A 16,025-nucleotide genomic window follows, 5' to 3' on the forward strand; every position below is an offset into this window, starting at 1 on the left:
ATGCCCAAGAGCTTATGGACTCTTGGTTTCCCTCTTCCTTCGTCACTGCTGGGACCTCATGGAGGACGTCTTCCAGGCCGCCTTGTATGAGATCATGATCACTGGCGTCATGCCGGAGGGACTTTTGGAGGGCCTCATCCATTTGATTCCAAGGAGGGTGGTGACTGTTTGGAGATACGACAATGGTGCCCCATAACCATCCTTGGCAGTGCCTGCAAAATCCTCGTCAAAGCCATCATCCGCTGCTTGTAGCCTCACCTCCCAGATCTAATTCATGGCACACAGAGAGGCTTCATCCAGGATAGGAGCATCTTGGATAACATCTTCACTTTCTGGGAGGTGACCGCCACGGCTTACTTTCGCCAAGAGGATTTGGTTGTGTTGCTTCTGGACTTTGTGACAGCCTATGATAGAGTGGAATGGGCTTTCCTTGAGGGCACCATGCTTTGGATGGGATTCCCAGCCGGATGGCTATGGGGAGTCTCGGCACTTTATTCCGCTGCCCACAGTTAGGTCCTCATTCAAGGGGCCAAAGGGGACAGGTTCTCGATTACCAGATCAGTCCGTCAGGGGTTCCCACTCACCCCCTATGTCTTCCTCTTTGTTGCTGAGGCAATGAGCAGTTTCTTGGCTGCTCAGGGGATAGGGCTATAGGGTCTTCGTCTCCCCATCCGCTCCTAGGAGGAGCTTCTAGACTCGGAGTTAGCAGATGATGCTGCCGCCCACCTCTCAGGAGAGGAGAATCTTTAGATTCATATAGGCCATCGAGGTCTTCTGCATGGCATCAAGAGCTCAGATCAATTGGCACAAGTCACGTGGTTTTTGGGTTGGTTCCTCACCCACCCCAGCTTGGAGACAAGTTGAGCCGTCTCAGCAGATTCCCTGTGGCACCCGGGTCAGATATTTGGGATGTCAAGTGGGGATTGATATTTTTCTGGAGCAGCATCTTGCCCCTCTTCTTGTGAGCATTCGGATAAAGCTTCTGTACTGGAGCACTGCATGGCTATTCCTTTTCACGCACAATGGTTCTTTCTTCCTGGGTTGCTTCGGGCTCTCTCTGACACTCCTGCACCCTTTTTCCCCATTCTTGGGTTGCTTTGGGCTTCTCTGGCACTCCTGCACCCTTTTTCTCCATTCCTAGGTTGCTTCAGGCTCTCTCTGGTACGCTTGCATCCTTTTTCCTCCATTCCTGGGTTGCTTCGGAATCTTTCTGGCACTCCTACACCCTTCTCTTTTGTATATTAATGCTGCATTGTGGCTTCTTGCCTGCAACACTCTTTCCTTGATCGACTTGCTCTCCTAGGCTTGGGTCTTCCTGCATTGTCCAGGCCACTGCTTGTGCATTCTTCACAAGCTTAGTGACCTGTTCCTGAACTCTCTACTGTCTTGCCCAATGCTCTGGTTTTAGCTTGATGTCTTGACCGGAATTCGTATCTGTTACTTTTTCCACAGGCCCTTGTGACCTCATTATTGCCATCACTTCTGGGCGCATCTCTCCTTGTCCTGCAGGGTACATCGTCATTAGAAAACCACATCATTTTGGACCTCGTGGTCTAGGGTGCAATCTCTCGGAGAAGAAACAAGCAGCTGGTACTCCTCTTGCACAATTCTAAATGTATCGATTGCACTTAACCTTGCCTTCGATCAAACCAAAGCATTTGACCTTGCAGTTGACCAGAGTTCTTTGGATTGCCCACCAAGTTCGGTGGACTGCCTCTTCGAGAATGGATGGCTCCCCTTGAGGTCATACTGAAGCCATGCCTTCACCTTGAGACTGAAAGCTATATTTTCTTGGTCGACCTCTTTGCTTTTATTCTCTATTCTCCATCACATATCCTTTGCCGCTGTGAGATATTCTCGACATCAATCCCCATGGACTTGCATCTCTTGCTTTGCACTGTTTCCGTATCCCCATGAAGTGGGCTTGGGTCATCATACATTGGTGTCCCTGCTACTGCTTCATGTACCATCCGTGCAACCTGTGTGGTGGTGTGGGTCTGCTCCTTGAGGTACTCTTTGGATCAGAGCTTCCAAGCGAGTGGTGGTGGCCAACAGTTGCTCTTGGCCACCATGCGGTACATTACCTCTTGCTGGGCTTTTTCCCATGCATGTGGCCTGGAGGGTTATTATTCAGCCCCGTCATCAGGGTGGGTTGGGCATCATTGAGGCCTTCAGCCAGGGGGTGAGCCCTAGAAGGCTTTCCTCCTCGCTTGGACCTCGGCACTCGGCCTGCGCGCTGACTCTCGGTGGACCTTGGACCCCCAATGTACAGTGGATATTCATGGAGGCCTAAGCCCACGGCCTCAGCTCCTTCGAGGACTGCTTCGCTGCCAGGTTGATCAGAGCTTGGAGCTACCTCAAGCCTGCCCTCACACAGTTAACCCTGACCTTAAATGAGGAGAGACTCCGTCAGCCCTTGATTTGGAACCCCCTCTTGAGGATGCCTAGTGGTCACCCCTTGGGCACTCACTCTCACGTTGCATGGGGGCCCCTCAGCCCTAGTTCCGCGCAGTCGCTCGGGGAGTGGGTCGGCTTCAGGAGGCTCCCCTCAGAGACATAGGACAGACGCCTCGCAGGGATACAGGGCCGCTACCATCATTGACTCAGCCATGCCCCCCGATTGGGGGACCCCCCTCTAGGATCCTCCCCCCATCTTAGTGGCGTGCTCTCACTTGACCTGATTTCCCTCTAGCAGTCCTCGGTTCTGGTGGGGGGTGGCACTCATTTTGTTATTTGGTCCCCAGGGCCAGCTGTCCCTCTCCCCCATAGAGGACTGTAGTGGTGGATCTCTTCAGTGGGTGAGGATTCTTGGCTTTCATGATCATTAGTGGCACATAGACCCTCCTCCGACCAAGGTGGCACGCATTCTTGGTGCCTATGGCTCTGGGAGAGCCGACCTGTGACTTGCATCCATGGGATCCAGGCAAGTGGGAGTGGCAGGATCCCTTAAGCCCGGAGAGCCCGACCCCCCTTTTTTCATTACTCGGCGAGGATGGGTTGGCAGAATCAAGATTCATGAGATTGATGGCACCCCAGCAGTGGCAGACCACTGGGCATTCTAGTGTATCTCTTTCTTGGAGATTTCTGGAAGTGGCTGTGGGACAGTTATCAGCTGAGGAAGTTCACACTCTTCCTCTGGCAGTTAGCCGACTGCAGCCTCGTTGTCGTCACTTGGTTGGCCATTGGAGGACGTCCGGCACATAGCGTGCGATGCAGCCACCCCACAGAGTCGCAATGGCACTGCCTTTGGGACTGTCCCAAAGCGCCACAGATTTGGTAGAGGATCCTTTGCCTATACAGGTCAGTGTGGTCGACGCTGCATACTATCACTTGGGGGGAGTAGCCTGGGTTACTGAGACTGGCCCTGCTCCTTTCTACAAGGAGGCAGCAGGTGGCCAGGCCCTCCGACTCTCACATTGGAGGATTGATATAGTTTCCACCCCTGACAGTTCGGCAGAGCCCGTCTCCGTGCACTAGCCGGATATGGGAGATCATGAGCAGCATAGCTGTATGGCACATTTGGCGGGCCCGTTGTGCAGGAAGGCCATCGAGGTGCTCTCACCCCTCTGGCCGAGTCCATCTGCTCCATTTGGACTGACATGGGGTTTTAAAAGTGAGCCACAATACCACAAACACAGAGGTTAGGTGGCCTAAAGGTAGTCTTCTTTTACCCATTGATCTTACTGATTTATGGCACAATTGCATTCTACAGACACCTATCCTGCAAACCAGAAAAAACAGCTCCCTGCTTAGAGCTAGAAAATCCAGAATGATTGAGGTTCTTGTGGCCACAATACGACAGGCCTATGCACTTTTCTCTCTCAGGAGGTACAGATGATGCAGAAAATAATGTGAGATTAGTAATGTTTAATGCAGATAATGAAACAATCCAAAAGGCAGAAGAAAGAGGATTCGAGCCGAACAACAGACTCAGCATTGTGCGCAAATGATTTAGCAACTTTTGCTCTTTGGAGAAGCAATTTTTACTGGATTGTGAAAATAAGACGGGCTTGGGAAGAAGTTCAAGGAGCTCAACGCCGATATCAAAATCACCAATTACGTATTTACTGGTGATTAGGATAGAATACATGAACTAACTTTGATCTATTTCACAGACTGACTAATATGCTTTCGCACAGCAAAGTGCTCAGATTGCTCAGCAACTTTTTCTCTCAGAAAGATTTTGGCAATGGCCATGGAAATGAGGAGTCTGGGAAAGAAGTTAAAGCAGCTCAATGCCAACATTGAGAAGAAGCAGGATGCCAGGGTCACCAAGATAGCCATGCACGAGAACAAGCCAGAATTGTTGTGAATTTTAACTGGACTGATTGGCAACTACTGTGATCTTGGAGAAACATTTGGCAATGGACTGTGAAAAAGAATACAAGTGACCCTGAAGAAGGCTGAAGTCAAAAAGTTGACCATGCATGGGAACCAGCCAGCATTGCCACTTCACTTCGGTTGACTGGTTGACTCCCACTGTCATGGTCTCCACAGTAGACCATGCTGCTTGATCAAACCCTACCATGGTGTTGCCAAGTTCAGTTTGGTAGACCAGTTAATAGACCATGCCGCTTGAGATTACCTTGAGGAGAAGTTTCAATAAAATTATTCTGCCGAGTTAATTGGATGGATTAACCACTTAAGTCATACTGGAGGGTGGTCAAGATAAGCAACCTTACCAAGCATTGCAAGCTTTGATCAACCTCTCTGGTTTTAAGGAAATATTTCAAGAAATAGTCAGAGCCAGCAGGAGTCTTGACAATCTGTAAAGAAAGAAGACCAGACAAAGCAGGCACAGCATTTGTCTCAAGAATAGATTGAATGCCATAAGCAAGACAGTCCTCCTGTTGCCACAAGGTGGGACATGGCAAGTGTGTTTTTGTGGACTTCACGTAAAAATAGATGGGAGTCAGAAGACTCAGGTCTCTTTGGACACTGATGGAAACCCAAGTGCAATTTAAACTGTAAGACGAAACTCAACAGTGGGATAATCAAATGCTTTGGGCAGGTCAATTTTTTTTAAAGGTGTTGGTTCTCTTTGATCCAGGCAGTTAGTATCTATTGTAGTAGTATGGAAGCAATCAATCACTGAATATGCAACAAATATTTGGGGAAGAAACATGAGGTCTTACCTTAAAGCAACATCATTGGAGACCTCGGATTATGCAGGACTTCAAATTCAGCCTCCTTCAAGGCCACTAGAGTTTTCTTAGTGCAGGCCCTCTAGTAGTTTGTCTTGAAAGTCCTTGCATTTGATTCAATCATAGAAAAATGCTTCCTATTAGTGGGGAGATCAAATGGATGATTCGTAACATTGAGATCTGTGAAGATGTTCAATCGTTCTTGCACTGGTAGCCATTGTAAACTTAAAAACCTTTTGAAGTTAGTGGGGATGCCATAGTATCTACTCCATACTATGCATGATGAAGTTGATGGTTTATTGTCTTGTGGATGACTACCATGATGTTGTAAATTGCACTTTCTTATAAGGTGAATTTGGGCATGTTCCTGGATTCACCTAGGTATATATATTTAAAAACTTTTGATTCTGTTAACTTCAAAATGTAATGGTGGAGTCGCAATAAAACTTGTAAGTTGTACTTGCCCTTCAACTTTATGCAGATCTCAGGCACATGGACTGTTGGACGGTTGATCTTTTCGTATTAACATGATCAGCTAGCTAGACTGCAGCATCTAAAACATAGTTTATATGATGGTGCAGGTGCTCATGCTTCAAAGATGCGTGCGCCAGGCAACCAGTTCATGAGCAGATAGCCACCATTTTGGCATATGAGCTTTATGGTAAAGCAGGTGCAATGTCACAAAAAAGTGTCAGCAGTGCTCTTTATTTAAAAGGCTAGGCATGATTTCAAGGCACTTCTGATGCGAGGATGCCCTTAAATGCATGCCAACCATTTTGTTGAGCTTGGAAACTGTATATAGGATCTTATTTTGGACTTAGCAGTTCTTATATTTGCTGTGAAATTCATATGACATGTTGTATTGCTGTCTTACTCCACAAGTTTCATGCAAAAGCTATATCCTTTTTTGATTCGGCTGCAACCTTTAGTAGCAAGTGGAAAGAAGGAAATCAAGCAGCAAATGCCTAATTAACACATCATAAAAAAACAAAGAAAGAAAGTATGCTTTGAGGTTGGCACTGACAATCAACACAATCATTGCTTGCAAGCAGATATGTTATACATCCACGTTGTACAACTGTTGTGACTCTCTTGAATTAAGAAGCCATGAATTGTTGAATAAAGATCTCCCATACGAACCGCAAGCCCATCTTTTACACAGCAAAGCCAAATCATTTCTAACTTCAATCACCCCAAGACACCACAAGGTATTGGTTTCATTTTGTCAAGATGCCACAAGACCTTGTATAAGGTTGCAAAATCTGGAATGCTAAAAATATTTATGCCATGCATGCTCTTGAATACATTTGCAATGTCAATGACAGATTGAGGAGTTGCATCCATTGGTGTATTCCATGAGACCTTTTAAAATGAAGAGCAACTATACTTAGTGCACATTTTTTTAAACACAATGAGAGTTTTATATCAACAACCACATGAAGTGACGAAGTAAGGAAGGGAGAACAATTAATCTTTAATGATGCCGGCCTCGAGTAGGATATGAGTGTGTCTTCCGTCAAATATGGATTCCAAATCCCCAAAGAGGCATGGATGCCTCTAGCAAGACAGGAGTGCGTCCCCCTTCAAATAAGGACTCCAGCCATGCATGCCCCCCACTCCTGAGAAGCAATGTTGCAACAGCTTAAGCATGCAGCACAGTCCTCTCTTTTTCCAACGTCTGTGTATAGCATTAGACGAGTAGGAAGTGGTAGTTTCCCATATATGTTTTATTAGACCAATAGAGCATGAGAAGCCAATGAACGAACAGGCCTAGCCATACCCTATGTCACAACCAAGCAAGGATTGGATATAGGTAGTTTGCCTTGCCCATTTTAACATCTTTCCCCAATAGCCCTTTATAGATGGGACAACCCAAGGAGCAGTGTGATGAGGGCTAGTGACCCAACTGTAGAGCTTTAGGTTACTGTTCATGGTACAAGAGTTCAAATCTTTACTCACCCGTCCCGTCCACTCCAATGAACAGTTTGTTTGATAAAATCATGGCAATAAGATAAAGAAAAAGCAATCCTGGGGACTCTTCATGGTTGAATGGCATCTAAAATACAAACCATATAGCACTCTTTTGGCATTGAGTTTGATACCTATTGGCAAGCTAGTAGTAAGGACTTTCCAAAGAAATCTTATTCAATTGATTTATACACCAGGTATAAGGGGAAGGTAAGATTGAAAGGAATTTAACAATGAGTTGGGCACCACTACCCTTGAGTGCAATGGAAGAAGATTATTCTCCCAGTTCCTTATCTTTCTAACCATTTTAGCCATAATTAGTTTAGTTTGAGGAGAAACCGACCCATCTATAGCCACAATAGCCACAAGGCATCCGAATGTCTTAAAACCTGCTCTCTTTCCACTATCCGACAGTCCCAATTAGAGACATCAAAGTTAACATCTACAAAAGTCCCAACTGAGTTAGTGTAGTGGTCAAGCTTGCGACTTGTAACCTCTAGGTTATGAGTTCAAGTCCCACTAGGCTCTCTCATGTTATAAAGGGACACCTATGCTCGCTTGATGTGTTTGGTTGCTCGGGCTCTTGCCCCTTGAACACTCGAGTGACTCCTCCTCCTCGGGTGGTGGATCACCCGAGATAGGAGGATCCATACGAGACCCCTCCGCTGTTCCAGCGCTCGACTCATCGCGGTGGTCATGGGGGATGCCTAATTCGTGGCTCTTGCCCGATGGTACGTGGCCCTTGCCCGACCATGATAATTGGCTAATTGTTGGAAGGGGAAATCGGCTCCACCCACTTGAGTGGGCCCCGGGTGTGTACGAAAAAAAAAACCATCTACAAAGACCTTAATAATTTTGGATTTAAGAACGTTACATTCGGATCCACAAGCAATGCAAACATATTCACCTATTTCAAAGAACATCTAACATTGGGTTCTAGGAAAAGCATGGAATCATCAACAAAACATTGACAAGGACAACAACAAGTATCCATCATCAAGGATATAAATAATATTTACAAGTCTTATAAATAATATTTACGAGACTTGAATGAAGAGGTGATAAATTGACATCAAAGAGGAGAGGAGCTAAAGGAGGACACCCTTGTCTCACAAACCTGTTGAGAGGGAAGCCACCCACCATTCAACAAGAGATAGAGAAGGCACCTTGGGACATTACCATGTAAGGGCGAAGGGACAAAGCTCATTCTCTAAAGCACCTTAATGCATTGCCATATGCTTTTTCAAGTTCAAGTTGCAGCATTACATATTTTTCTTGGTCATAGCAAGCTCCAGTCCAAGAAGAACATTGTAGATGCTACCACCAATACCTCTACCTTTAATAAATCCATATGATGAGGAAGAAATCATCTTCTACTACAAGCAAGAAGTAGGATTAATAGTTATAGATTTAGCCAAAATTTTGTATATAACATCAAGCATGGTTATTGGTCTCCAATGAGCAAAAGTAGTATAAGAAATTTGTGTAGGACCAATTTTGATCAAAGCATTTCACAAAAATGTCCATTCTCATCTCCTTAAAGCTAGATTTTCCAACCTAGAAACCATAGTGTATAGCTTCTCCTAGAGAACTAGGAAGAATTCATCATATCCAAGGCTTTTGTCCTTTCAAGTATGGTAGCATTCAAGGAAGGAGTCAAAAGGTCTATGTATCCAGAGTTCCGATGGATAAGATCTAACATAGTCTTTTCATTATGCAATGTAGGTATCCTCACACAGTGATAGGAATTGAGCGACAAAATTGAGTAGCCAAATTCTTTGGGCCAGACACCAGCTCCCCTTGGGAATTTTATATAAATTTAGTGGTCTACTAGGTTCCCCTATAAAATACTTAGAAGGGGTGTGTGAAGCTTTAAGCACAACTTGGGTAGAAAAAATGCCTTGCTCTATCTCTTTGAACTCCACCTTGTTTAGCTTAACACTTAGCGTGAAGCTTTATGAGGTGAGGATTCTTGATTGTTTGAGGGCATTATAAGAGGATACAACATGTGGTGTATGGAGGTATATGTAGGCAACAGTTATAATCTTTCACATCATAAAACTTTAAGTGGAACAAGAATATAGATGACAAAACTATATGATATACAAAAGATCTACACATTTGTGTGTGTTAATTACTTTACAAGTTAACATGGTTTCACCCGCTCGACTTGCGGTGTAAGACGTTTTGCCATCTTATCCCCACGTGTAATGGAAGCCCATCTTTTCTAAGACGGCATTGAACTTTATACATCAACCTTACCTCGAGATTTATGCCAAATCGGGAAGTCACTAACTTCATATGCGTACTTGCTTAAGAACTATTGGCTCGAGACTAATTTTAAGTTTCGTCTACTGGCCTAGTGTGAAAGCTAGTCGTTTGTATATAAGTGGATTTTGACATTAAGCAATACATATTCATTGCCTCACAATACAACACTTTCTCCCTCTTCTCTACTCTTGCTTGCTTATATTTTGTTTGATTCTTGCATGCTTGATGGTTTGCTTGCTTGACATGTAGGCTCTTCTCCACCCATCTCTTGTGAGAGAGAGCCACTACGAAGACTCTTCTCTTCTTGCCTCCATCTAGGCAAAGAGAGGCTCTTCTTTTGTCCCCATAGCTATGAAAGTATTCCATTGTGACAATTGAGTGACAACACGATGGGACGAGCTAATGCATTCACAAGGGAAGTTGTATTTAAGACTTTGGATAAAGTACCAAACAACACTTATTTTGGCAAAGGCTAAGGTAAGCTCTTGACTTGAACATATTTAGTGTTGGCGATGAGGACTAGCCTAGGGTGCTTAGCTTCATTTTTTCATCTATTTTAAGCTATTAGGATTGCCCAATATTACCTGGTCTTATACCTTGGATATATTAGTTTTGTTGTTTTTATTTTGCTTTGAAGCTTGTTTGCATTAGGTCATTCTATTTGCATACATTGGAAGGGAAAAACTGTTATTTCTTTAGTGATTTGCATGATTTTGAAGCCCACAATGCTTTGATCTTGTTGTATTGAATCAAGAAATACTGAAGCATTTGTGATTAGAAGTGTAATACACTCTAATAACATCAGCTATACAAGCTATATTTGGTGTGGATTAGGGTGAGAAAGTTGAATTTTTATTCATACATTTCATAATTTCTCATGCATTATTGAAATTGGTTGCTTAGAGCATGTAAAACCAACCAAAATCATACCAAAACACATAATCATTACCAACCAAAATCATACCAAAACACATAATCATTACCAACCAAAATCATACCAAAACACATAATCACTAGCATACCAAAACACATAATCACTAGCATACCAACCAAAAGCATACCAAACCAACCAAAATCATACCAAAACACATAATCACTAGCATGATCATTATTAATTAGATTTAAGAACTTTAATCACCCCAATTCAAGTCCAAGAAACCACAAAAAACTCTAAAAACCAAGCCAAACCACCTCTTAGGCTAGGAGATGTGAGCTGTGTGCCTAGAGACGTGAGCTGTGACCTTACATATGTCAGTCTCATGAGTCTAGAGTTATGTGAAGTTAATATTGTACCAACCAGTTAAAACTTGCCTTCTTGAATACTTATGAACACCTACTCATGACCTATAAAGATTTACAATATGTACCAATAACAAATTCTAAGGAATATTTTTATTCTTTAAAAATATTGGAGCATCAAGTACAATTATTGTCCATGTCCATTAATTACTCACCAACCTTGTCATAGGCATAAGCTGGAGCCTATGCACCACTTAGAATCCGTGCCCAAGTGTGCCTATTTCATTAAAAAACCGTGAGCGTATTTCATAGAAATATCCGTGACCCTAGCTAGGCATGAGAGCCATGAGCCAACAGAAGTGAACCCATGTGCGTGAGCCCACAAGACATGAGCCCATACATATGAGCCTATAAGGCATGATGTAAGTCTAGCTCACTAGACTTGCATGGTCTATGAGAAGGCGTGATGTGAGCCTCAACTCATGACATAATGTGAGCCTACAACTCGTGACATGAGCCTGCAACTTGTGACATGATGTGAGCCTACAACGCGTGACATGGGTCTAGCTCATCAAGACGTGCATGATCCTATTTTATACAAAAAGGGGTGTGGGCCACCAGAAGACGTAAACCCAGCTAGGTGTGACATGATGTGAGCCTACAACGCGTGACATGGGTCTAGCTCATCAAGACGTGCATGATCCTATTTTATACAAAAAGGGGTGTGGGCCACCAGAAGACGCAAACCCAGCTAGGTGTGCGCTCATAAGTCTAAGCCCACAAAGCATGAGCCATGAGCCTGTTAGCATTCAGCCCCTCCGGGAAGTTCAGATGTGAACAGAGCTGATCATGGGCACTTTTTACCTGTGCTGGCAGGGGTTTTTTTCCCCATGAGAACACATCCTTAGTGTGCTACCAGACATATCAGCCCTACTAGGCCTACTAGTACATTGTACTTCACTCGCTCATTATCTTTTTGAGTACATTCCAGTTAGCGCTATCTTCTATGTCGCTCTCTAAGCTCGTGTGCATGTTTTGTCTGTGCGTATGAGCAGTGCATGTTCTGACACATCCAAAATTGGTATTAGAGAAGGTTTCAGAGCAAGGGTCTGAGAGCTTTTAGTTCTGTTTCCGCTCTTGCCTACGCTTTATTCTCGATCTCGACTTGAAAACTGGTTGTTGGCCTTGACTCCATTCATTCATTGGCGTGGGCTCTTGGTCTGCTTCTCATTGGCGTCGTCGCATGCTCTGTGTGTAAGATCTCGCTTTGTGCACTTTTACTCAAATCTAGGGTTTTTGCCTTCTTTTGTACATTGGTGTCATTTTTATTAATACTGTCGTACATTCAAGGCTCACCCCCGCACTAGCTCTTCACTTAGCTTACATCAGAGTTTTTCAGCTGGTTCTACTTTGTTCAGTCATTCAGCTTTCTTTTGTTATTGTACTTTTGCATCCCCATTAGCTTTGACCTGTTAACTTCTCAGCATTCTTTGTAAGCATTTGACCTTTCCATCAATTGATTTTGCTTGTTCAGCATTATTCTATTTTTCCTAGTCTGTTGCTTAGTCCTTTGCTTCCCACATTCAGAGTCTGGCTTTTAGTCTTTTGCATTTAGCACTTGGCTCTCCATCTTCAACGCGTTGCTCTTGGCTAGACCTGTTGTCGCCATGTTAGCATCATCAGACCTGCTAATTTAGATCTATTGTCTCCTAATCAGCATTAGACTTGCTGCTTCAGATCTATTATTTCCACGCCAGCCAGACCTGTTGCTAACAGATTTGTTGTCTCCACATTAGCATCAGATCTGCTGATTCCACATCAGCACCAGTCAATTGACTCCAACTTGCTCCTCCTTCCCCATCCGATTTTGCACTTGCTGATTCCGCTACTTGTAGCTTCTGATTTGGTAAGTTTGCACAACTCTCTATAGACATTTGAAGTATTTTGACTCCCTTGTAGGTACTCCCTGTGTCAGCTATACTTGAGTCTGTATATTCCTTTGTTGTGCAACATATCTAGAAACACCAATGAGTTGTTTGGCATGCTGTGTGTCTGTTGAGGACAAGTTGGATGGAACCAACTATCCGATGTGGGTATATATGATGCGGCATATACTGGTTGAAAAGAACCTATGGGTATATGTATTTGGTACTGACCTCCGACCTACTGGCCTACATCATCTGTTGTCAAGCACGTCTAATGAATCAGCTCTTGGAACTAATGAATCTAGTTCTAGTGGTGGTAGTGTAGAGCCTGCACCTGTTCCTTCTACACTGGAACAACTCAGATGGGATGCCAAAGATGCACAAGTGCATGCACTTATTACTCTCTCTGTTGGAACTAGTGAATCTTGTTCTAGTGGTAATGTACAGCCTACCCCTGTTCCTTCTACATCGGAACAACTTAGATGGGATGGCAAAGATGCACAAGCTCATGCACTTATTGCTCTCTCCTACAAATGGTAAGTTATTCTCACATTCGATCATGTACATCTGCTAAGAATGCATGGGATGTCCTTGTCTCTCTATATCATATCCGCGATGAAGCCCGAGACGCCTATCTCCGAAAAAAGCATCTAACAGAGGGTGAATGTATGGATGCATTTCTTACCCATGTCAAGGATTTGGGGGAGCAATTGATCAATATTGATGAGATTACTCCGGATAGTTCTCTTGTCTCTACCATTCTTAATGGACTGCCTAAATCATATCAGGGATTCACTACCACACTTTGCTTCCTAATAAAGGGAAATTCACAGTTGTATACCTGTGATGAGTTGTTGGCTCTCCTGCTTCACAAAGAGCAGTCTTGTTCCAATAGGAACAATATGATTTTGCTTTCGATTAGTCATTTGCCACCTCCCATAGTGGAAAAGGTAAAGCTGGGGCTCCATTTCATGGTAAGCCTAAGGGCAAAGAACAAGCCCAGTCAAATAACCCTAAGCTCCAAAGAGGAGGCAGCATAGAAGAAGAAGAGATGCAATTACTGTAAAAAACTTGGCCATGTTTTAGAGGATTGCTAGAAGTGGAAGAAGAGTGAGAAGAAGAAGAAGAAGCAACACAAGGACTTGCTGCCACTTTAAGTGACAATGCAAAGGAAGCAAAGTTTTCACATCATGGCTATGTACTAATAGTAACATGCAATGATCTGCTTGCCTCTTGTCTGTCCTTGTCAGTGTTGACTGGTACTTTGATTCAGATGCCACTAAGTACATTACTTCATGCAAGGCAGTTGTTTACTACCTTGAGAGACGCTCCGTCTCAGCAGGTGGAATAGTGTTGTGTGTGCTAACAATGCATCCTATGCCATAAAAGGCATTGGCAATGTGGAGTTGACTTCATGCTCAGAGGATCCTTATACTCTTGTTGACACCTTATATGTACACGCCAAAATCTGTAAGAATCTAATTTCTATCTTAGCACTTGCTAAAGCTGGCTTAAAGATCCAATTTTTAGATTGTTGGTTATTCCATTCATGACAGAACTAATTATGATGTACTTCTCGTGTCCGGAACATTGCATAATGGCTTGTACAGGCTTGACATGTATGACAGGAGTAATGATCCTCATGCAAATGACTTGATTGTTTCCATGCCTCAAATTTAGCATGACACTGAGCTTTGGCATGCTCGGTTTGGTCACTTGAATTTTCTAACTTTTCTATGGTTATACAGTGTCAAGCTATGGTTCATGAGTTTCCGCCTATGTGAGGGATGTATACTGAGAAGGATGCATCGTCAGTCCTTTTCGAAAGATGGCATTGTCTGTGCCACTCATCGATTGTTGCAGCTAGTACACAGTGATCTTTGTGGTCCTATGAGGGCCCCCTCTTTTGGCAGACATCTGTACTTCATGACTTTCATTAATAACTACACACGCTTCTACTAGGTGTATGGTCTGAAGGTTAAGTAGGATGCCCTTTCAGCTTTCTATTAGTTTCTTCCTCTTACTGAAAATTCTTACAATTATAAGCTGCTCACATTGCATACCAACAGAGGGGGGGAATATTTGTCAAAAGAGTTTACTGCTTTTATGTTGTCACATGGCATTTCTCATCAGTGTAATACTCCTTATACACCACAACAGAATGGTGTGGTTGAACATCGATATTGGTGGGGAAACTCATGGAAATGGCTAGCTGTATGCTTAAAAGCAAGGATTATACCTCTAAATTTTGGCTTGAAGTGGTCATGTGTGCTAATTATGTACTGAACTACTGTCCAATTAAGGATTTGAGATCTATAATAGATTATGAATCTTGGAATGGCAGAATTCCAGTCACTACTCATATGAGTGTTTTGGGCTAACTAGCTTATGTGCATGTACCATCACATCACAGACATAACCATGAAGCAAAGGCTTTTGTCTTTGATGAATTTGCATCTCAACCATGCCATCCACCATTTATGCTTTGGATGTATTTGATACATTGTCACCTTTGTTTGGTACTGGCTGATTCCTCTGAGCTCTCCTCGCCTTTGATGATTGAGCCTATTGCTATGCTACCACCCATCCGTAGATTTAGTAGTTCAACAATGTCCCTGTTGATGCTCCAAATTAGTAACCCTTTAATCCGAAAGCATTGGGTAATGTATTAATTGAAGAGGATGCTATTCGTGATTCTCAATGGATTTCGTGTTGGCTCCAAGCTACCTTGCATGGTGACAGCAAGCTGCCAGAACCTTTGCCAGGACGAACATGAGTTGCCTCTCGACATGCATCTCAATTTATAGACACAATCCTTGTTGCTATTGCACTAAATGAGGAACTGCTTTCTCACTTTGATGCCTTGAAGGATGACAACTAGGTTTCAGCCATGCATTGAGAGTTGGACTCCATTGTCAAAAATGATACATGGGAGTTATGTGATTTCATGTCGGCAAACGTGCGGCCCCCAATGGGTGTTTAAGCTATAGTGGAAGCTTGACAACTCCGTTGATCGGTATAAGGTTCGATTAGTCGCCAAGGCTATGCCCAAAGGGAAGGCATTGACTATGATGAGACTTTTGCACCTGCATCATGTATGATGACTGTCAGGTGTTTTTCTGAAAGGTGTTTTGGGCTTGTGTACATATGGATGCATGGCATGTGTGAAGACTTGACCTTGGAATGTGTTGGCAGATGTACAGGGTGGATGGTTTTGTTTTGGGCTTGTGCAGGCTTATTCGAAGCGTGGTCTATTGGAATGCGTTGGCAGATGTACAGGGTGGATGGTTTTGTTTTGGGCTTGTGCAGGCTTATTCGAAGCGTGGTCTACTGTGGAGGCCTGCTGGAGGTGGTATTAGCTGCTCGGTTGCCTGGAAATGTGTGCGCGTCCCAAGTACAATGGGCACTAGTAGGTTGTATTTGAAGGTGTGGAAGCATGGACAATTTATAGTGAAAGGACGTATGCAAGAGCATGGTG

At 43.7% G+C, this 16,025-nt stretch overlaps 1 protein-coding gene across 5 annotated transcripts in view; it reads left to right on the top strand.

Moving 5' to 3' along the window:
* The window catches only part of LOC147603743 (cell number regulator 13-like), a 41,449-nt gene extending 35,411 nt beyond the window's left edge, over positions 1-6,038 (top strand). For all 5 annotated transcript variants that reach the window (XM_086795893.1, XM_086795895.1, XM_086795897.1 and 2 more), the window contains one exon: positions 5,726-6,038. In XM_086795893.1, the coding sequence (XP_086652019.1) occupies positions 5,726-5,778 (53 nt within the window). In that variant the 3' untranslated portion in view covers positions 5,779-6,038. The remainder of the gene's footprint in view (positions 1-5,725) is intronic.
* The last annotated feature ends 9,987 nt before the right edge of the window (positions 6,039-16,025 follow it).

The sequence above is a fragment of the Cibotium barometz genome, chromosome 63, assembly GCF_041138505.1.
Source record: "Cibotium barometz isolate CiBa-2024 chromosome 63, ASM4113850v1, whole genome shotgun sequence".
Classification (NCBI taxonomy): domain Eukaryota; kingdom Viridiplantae; phylum Streptophyta; class Polypodiopsida; order Cyatheales; family Cibotiaceae; genus Cibotium; species Cibotium barometz.